At 32.2% G+C, this 7,685-nt stretch overlaps 1 protein-coding gene across 2 annotated transcripts; it reads left to right on the forward strand.

The window, feature by feature from the left end:
* The first annotated feature begins 2,611 nt into the window (after window positions 1-2,611).
* Window positions 2,612-7,446, forward strand: LOC133192160 (quinone oxidoreductase-like). Of its 2 annotated transcripts, none has more exons than XM_061328104.1 (9): window positions 2,612-2,667; window positions 3,201-3,321; window positions 3,805-3,957; window positions 5,614-5,777; window positions 5,968-6,019; window positions 6,185-6,334; window positions 6,464-6,565; window positions 6,885-6,980; window positions 7,174-7,446. In XM_061328104.1, exons 2-9 carry the CDS (start codon window positions 3,202-3,204, stop codon window positions 7,339-7,341), a joined length of 1,005 nt encoding a protein of 334 aa, XP_061184088.1. In that variant the 5' UTR covers window positions 2,612-2,667; window position 3,201; the 3' UTR covers window positions 7,342-7,446. The 2 variants fall into 2 exon arrangements, with proteins under 2 accessions (XP_061184088.1, XP_061184089.1); XM_061328105.1 differs by lacking the exon at window positions 2,612-2,667 and adding an exon at window positions 2,679-2,744.
* The last annotated feature ends 239 nt before the right edge of the window (window positions 7,447-7,685 follow it).

Genomic DNA, 7,685 nt, shown 5'->3' on the forward strand with positions numbered 1-7,685 from the left:
GCAGAAACTCAAAGCGAATTTAACATTAGACGGACACAAAAAGTGAACTTATCCCTAACTCTTCAGAAATTCCTAGTTCATTCAAGTGCTAGAATGTTTGCCGCGGCATAATTCAGATTACGATTTTTCAAAAAGAAAACAACGGCCTTTTTTCGAAATACGACACTCAAATTTCAGTTTTATATATTAGAAAAAAAAAGCTTCCGGACAGTCCGACACTGATGGTTAATTTGCCCCATTCTGTGCAAGTGGTGCCGGGTTTTCTTCCTTTAAAATCCTCTGGAATGTGTATGGGGTGGAGTGGGTTGATTTTAGATAGAAAAAAAATGTCTGGAATTTTTTTTTAAAATTACAGTCTTGGAATCTTTGCTTTTTAGGAAGGGTATGAAAAAAGACTTTTTTAATCTGCTTCTCAAATTTTAAGGGAATTTGAAATACGTGCAGTGTAGGGGCTATTTGAAGTGTCACAGCATGGCTTGTACACTACGAATTTTCCTGATTTTCCAGGTGAGTTGAGGCAGTGAAATTCTTTAAATTAATTTTTTTGTTATAAAGGAGTACATTATGGCAAAATAATTGGTAGTCTGCGTCCTATGATACACATGTGCGGATCGTGAATTATTATATCGGAATCAAGATCACGGTCTCAGTATTGCAATAAAGTAGACTAGATGTGAATCTATCCCATGCTTTTTTTAAATATTTATATTTACTACTCTGAAATTAAAATCAATCTTTTCTTTTATGGACATGGATTATATCGTATCATGTTAATTTTAAAGAATTTTTGAATGAATTTAAATGTTCCTGTATATTTGAAAAACTCCAAACAAGTTTGATCAACGTACTTAAATGAGAAAACGTTTAGATGAAACTATATATGTTCACTATCAAAGTATATAATAATGCATAAATCTTAAAAAAATCCTCTATGAATATATTTGAAATTGATTGATTTACTGTTTAACATAAAATTTATTTTAAAATAAAATAAATAGGGGAAATACGACAGAATATTTTAATCATTTTATAATAGCTATGTGAAGTAATGTGAACGTTATTTTTTTACGGGGTCACAATTCCATGGAATCGCAAACTCTGTTCAATTCGCGGATATAAAATTATTTGAATTTTTGATTGCCTTTGCACTCTTAAAGATTTTTAAATTTGTACGTTGTGATAAATCTTCACATATAGCGTTATTAATTAATCCCCTTGATAAATAAAAATACGTCTACAGTATACTGGAAGGTTGAAGGTTGTATTGAAGGAGAGAGGGAGAGAGAGAGAGATTATTAAATTATTAAAACCATCCAGAAAAATGGAAAATTATGGAAAGAGAATATAAACACCATAAAAACGAAAGAAAATTATTGAAAATAGATAGCTATATTTTTTTTAAATTTCCAATCAACGTCTGAAGTACGTTACATACTCAAGAGATGATATAAAGGACGAATAAAAAATTAATTCTTATTATACTTTGTCACGACGATTCACGAAGAAAATTCACCGTAAGCAAATTTTACTTAACCGAATGTTATAATTAGTTCTACTGTGCATCTCTTTTACTTTGTATTAAATTTTTGGTGAAAAGTGTATATAATGTACTATAGAGTTATCTCTCTTGTGTCGTGCGGATAAGAACTGTAATACGCACGACCGTCGTGCGAATAACGAAAATAATCGGCACGACCGTCGTGCCGATAGACACTTCCTTCATTATTTACAAAATGAATGGTTACGTTTAATCTAGTATTGATAAGAGCCGAACACCGAAAGTCTCCGGATATGATTACACAAACTATCTCTTTTAAAATGGGGAACAATGGACTACGGCCTATTTAAAACTTTGCAAAATCCTAAAAAATCACGGTTTTTTGTTTTAAATTTAATTTTTTGATCGGACACATATTTTGGGTTTCCGGTATCAAAACATGTCTTTATAGTCATGATAACATTGTGGGTATCAATCTCTAATCCGCAACTCTAATACCACTGAATAAAATCTGATGAAACTTTCACAGAATCTGCATTAAATGTATAAAGTACCATTGTGCACCTCCTACTTTATATTTTGGTCGGAAGGGTATTTGGGCTCTCCCATAGCGAAAAATGGACTTTGTCATGTACATATATTCATATGGGAGCGGAGGTATCATTTTGTGAGCTCAGTGCTCACCTAACCTCTAGTTTAAGTTTTGGAAAGTGAAGAAATGTTGTTTAATGTATATGTAACAATGGTGATAGTCGATTTAAAGTGAAATAACTAAAAAAAAATTTGGGGGGTATAAACATATTAGATTGATAGGCTGTTTTAGGAAATATGACAACTAAGGCAGTTAAAATTGACCAGCACATGTTTTTAAAATGTCCAACATTTGCAAGGCAAGACCGTCAGAACGGGGATGGTTACGTTGGGTGCGGTAGCACCCTCTTTTAAAAAGAAAACTCGACCATTTCAAGACAAAGGCTGCGCCTGCCCTCGGTTGACAATGGTTTTCTTGGGGTGAAAATTTTCAATGTTACACTCAACTACATGCAATATTTACATAATAACAACCACCCTTTTTCTGTTCGTGGATACTAAGTGTAGCAAATTTTTGTCAGCCACGCAAAAGTATGTGTTTCAAGAAATGAGGAATCAAAACATTTAAACGGAGACAGGTTATAGTGTATTCATTTTATGATATATTTGGTGTTATCACGATCTAAGTCGTTTAGGTGGATGGAAACAGCTTATGGTGGGTAAAAATTTCTACATCATTTCGCTGTGTGCATATGTTCCTAGCGCTGCAATATAAATATTTTTATGTGCTTTGATTCACTGTGTATGGCAGGGCGTGCAGGTAACCTTATCTCTATCCTCGATTTTTCAGTCCTATTAGACTCTTAACGCCTTTACTTGTTTTAATTGCGGTTCGGACATCTTTAAAATGTTATCTAAGTTTAAAAATAGTTTGATCTACATTCTACTACAATATTGTTTGTATATATCTAACTACGGCACAGGATAAGTAACAAAAATACATGAAATGCCTCAACAGGGAAAACCCAAGCACGCTCATGAATGATCATTATGAGAACTTGTTTTCATAAACAGTAATATTAAAGTCATTTTATTTTTTGGATTTAAAAATTATGAAACAAGAATCACAAGACCAATCTCTTTAAGATATTTTAATTTTTTCCTATTTCAGCATGTCCGCACGATCTTTTGTAAAAGCGATAATGCGAGCAATACGAGTGACAGAGTTTGGAAGCCCAGAGGTTTTAAAACTTGAAACAAACGTTTCCGTGCCAAAACCTTCCAACGATCAGGTATTACATTTATTTACATGATTTTATGGTTCTGTCTTTCAATAGGAGAGAGGTATTGGTAATAAATTTTCAGTCATGGAATAAAATTGAAAGCAGACCATAGAAATTGAAACGGAATAAAAGAGAGCCCAGATTCATTATCTAGAATACATGTATTATTTATCACAATTTTCAATGTTTGTGCAAATTTTACTGACTGGTGAGTATTTATTTCTTACTAAGTCCGATATCATGACTGCGTTTCATCTTTCAGCGCCATGAACTATTTGTAGTCCATGCGTGATTAACCCGTAAATCAATTCTGTGAACCAGTTTTAAAGTTGTTTAGATTCTCTTTGTTCAGTACCGGTATATAACAGTGAATAACACAGTACTGATTATTATATGTTTTCAACATTTTTAAAAAACACCAGATCTACAGATTAGTAAAATCCACGAAGTTTAACTAATTCTATTTTTTAATTCATTTTGCACATATTCAAGGTTCTAATAAAAGTCCATGCTGCTGGAATTAATCCAGTAGATACATATATAAGATCAGGGACATATGCTGCAAAGCCTACCCTGCCTTACACCCCCGGGAAAGATGTTGCAGGGGTTGTGGAGGATGTGGGATCCAATGTTAGACACTTGAAGGTAGGGCGGGTTTATAAATATTCATGTATGATACCATATAAATCTAATCTTTTTATTACAATTTAAACTTTTTATTTCAGTGCATCATGTATAATGTATAAATATACAATGTATAAACTTTGCAATGATCATAATTAAAAACGTATTTATCATAGGAAACTACATGTAAATGTCAAAAATGCTGGTTGATAAATTCAAATTTGGCAAAAAATAAATCCGATTTTATTCTTCAAATTCAAAATTTGGTGCTTTACCAAAATCAAGTGTTGGAAGATAATGCCAGCATCTTTTTTTGTGAACGTTTTCCTGACTTAAATAACTGAAAATTTATTATAATACACCAAATGCACTGTAGTAAAACAATTTTCGAATACATGTACTAAAATAATCACACACTGCTTGCCGTAACCTTTGATGTACATTTCATTTGTTACATACCGTAAAATTTAAGATCGACCTATCAAAAAGTGAGGGAGGAAAAAAACCCAACATGTTAAATAGAACGGATAAGATACATTAAGGTTTTACCAAAGGTCAACATGCCCAAAAATTTATTTTTACAACAGCTCCAAAACTGTGTGAGGTATAAAGTTAAAACTTTTACAGTTTATAAATATATCATTGATTAAGAGATAGAAAGTATCACTTAAAAACAAATATTTAAAAAAATATATTTTTTGAGAAAAAACAATTTCAAAAAATTTGCATATTTAAAAAAATGCACCTGCTTAATTCTGTAACTTTCATTGATAAACATATATTGTTTCTGCAATGATGGCTTTCACTAAAAGTACGGAATTAATTAGGTGTATTTTAAAAAAAATATATGCATTTTTTGAAAAGAATTTTTCTCGATAAATACTTTCTTTAAGTATTTGTTATCAAGTGATACTTTCTATCTGTTAATCAGTGATATATTTATAAACTGTAAAAGTTTGAACTTTATAAACCACATAGTTTTGGAGCTATTGTAAAAATAAATTTTTGGACACGTTGACCTTTGGCAAAACCTTAACATGTATTTGTGTTAGTAAACAAATTGCACTTTACATGATGAATAATGGGATAGGATATCTGAATTATCATCCTATATATACCTTCATTTCTTTATCTTGCTGGTTTATGACCTTTCTGGTTCATGTATTCTCAAGGAAAGAACTGTTGATCCTGTATTTGATATCTTCTTCTGATCTGAAGAATAGAAAGTCAAGAAAAAGACAAATTAGCGTCTAAGAGACCAAACTATTTTAGACCGAATCTCAAAAATTATCGTCCAACAGGGAAAAAAGGCAGAACCTATGCACAGTGTTTCCATAATGAACTGAACGATTCTTTACAGTGATTTCCTTTTGAAATCTTGCTTATTTTTTTTTTTTTCATTTTTTGAACAAAACATTACATTGCCTTCTTTTGAAGATTTTTTTTTTCAGATCGATCAATGTTCGCTATCTTCATCTTTTTCATTTCTATGATCGTTTTCTGATTTTTTCGAATTGGCTTTTAAAAAAGCAAATTTGTGAAATAAAATTTACAGTTCACTCCAATAAATAATCATAATTACTTTTACACCTGTATATTACTTTTTGTTCAGAATAATTCAGTAAGTTCTCACCTCGCACGAGCACTAATTTAAATAATTGACGCGTATTTTGACAGAAAGGAGACAGGGTGTACACTATGTCAGCGACCTCTGGTGGTTATGCTGAGTATTGCACAGCAGCGTCCGCTGACACCAAACTTCTCCATAGTAACCTGACGTATGAGCAGGGAGCTGGTATTGGGGTTCCCTACTATACAGCATACAGAGCTCTTATGATCGTGTTAGTTTATGTCAAGTTATTATAAACGAAGTTAATATTTAATCAGTTTAGTATAATCATAATTATTCAAGTCATAATCTAAGGCTATAGAAAATGTATATTAGCTAGAACTATAAAATACTGGCTTCAAAACGGTAAGTTCTTCATTCGTCAGATTTTGATAGAATGATCCTCCTTTATATTCCGACAGAGGAAGAGCTAAACCCGGAGAAACAGTCCTAATACATGGAGCTAGTGGCGCGGTATGTGTTATGACGCAATGACTTCTCAATTTGAGTAAAAGTGCAGTTTTTATTAAGGAAATTTTTTTAGGTTCTTCAGATTAATTTTCTTGAGTTGATTTGCATGTTTCAACGTTTTCGTCTGGTATCTTTATGCATGCCTTTCATCCTTGAAACCGATTACAGGTTGGTTTAGCTTGTGTGCAGATTGCACATTCCAGGGGACTGCGTGTCTTAGGAACAGCTGGAAGTCAGGCTGGCCTCGACTTAATCACACGGAACGGATGTGACGCTGTTTTCTGTCACAGAGACGAAGGATATGCAACAAAAATCATGGTAGAAGTTCTTCCTTATATTTCTTTAAAATCTGCTTTTGTTTTCAGTACTTGAACTTTTCATGACCAATTACATTACAAAAAAAGCAAAGTTTATAACTTATTCTAATACGTTTTACTCTTTTTTAAGGAAGCTACAAGTAGTATTGGCCCACATATCATCATAGAAATGTTGGCAAATGTAAATCTGGAAAGAGATCTAACAATGATTGCAAAGAAAGGACGAATTGTGGTATTCTTAAAATTTATTTAAAATATGTTACAAGTATCCCAATTATTTATATCTAAATTATTTACAAAATTTACTTTTCAAAATATGAATACATTGTTGGTTAAGGAAGCTGTAAACACTACTGAAAAAATGTTTTTGTTTTTTTTTCTTGGACTTCAAGAAAATAGTATTGTATAAAGTTGTACATATATTGGGTTTATCTAGTTCATTTTCAACATATGGTACCTGTCTCCAGGAAAATGTCCAAAGACAGTGAAGTATTAAAAGAAAAAGTGCTTTAATGTCAAACTTTCAGATTTCTGTTTTTGTTTGTGTGTAGGTGGTAGGTAACAGAGGCTCTGTGGAGATCACTCCGCGGTTGGCCATGCAGAAGGAATGCATTGTAACGGGAATGCTTCTGTTTAACGCTTCACAGGTAAGCCGAATTCGAAAATTCTCTTCAAATATTTGTGAAGCTATCTTGGAAGTTTTACATACCATTTAAGTTAATGGAATGAAATTTACAAAAAAGTGTGTTTTTCCAGAATTTTGTGACATTTTCCAGAATTGTAAATGTAACACAGAGTTTGACTTCTATAAAAAATATTTGAACAAAAATTAATAAACAGGGTGAAATGGACGAAATTGATGCTGCTGTAGCTGCAGGGATGAGGGATGGATGGATAAAGCCACACATAGGAAAGGTTTATACATTAGATCAGGCACCAACGGCACACGAAGACGTCATAAACAACAAAGGTGCACAGGGACGTCTCATATTCAAAGTTTCCTCATAGTTAGGTGGTGTGAAACCACTTTGATTCATCTTTGTTATCCTAGAATGCTTCATTGTATGAGAGTTTGATTGAAATAAAAGCATGTAAAGAAATTGTATGATTTTATGAGTAGCTCTTAACATGTTTTCTTATAAAGTTAACTTATGTTAATTAAAGTTAGATATTTTCTATCCCAAGTATTCTATTTAAGGAAAAAGACATTCAGATAGTTTGACCAGTAAACTGGAAGTTATCTTGTAAATTTTTAACACCATCCAATAAATTCGAAATTTACATGATTTATGAATGTAACGTTTTTGTGCCACTCTTTCATTTGAAAATGTGGAAAAATTCAGGTGATGCAC

Source organism: Saccostrea echinata, unplaced genomic scaffold, assembly GCF_033153115.1.
Source record: "Saccostrea echinata isolate AGI-Se365-2 ecotype Australia unplaced genomic scaffold, CSIRO_AGI_Sech_v1 ptg000025l, whole genome shotgun sequence".
Classification (NCBI taxonomy): domain Eukaryota; kingdom Metazoa; phylum Mollusca; class Bivalvia; order Ostreida; family Ostreidae; genus Saccostrea; species Saccostrea echinata.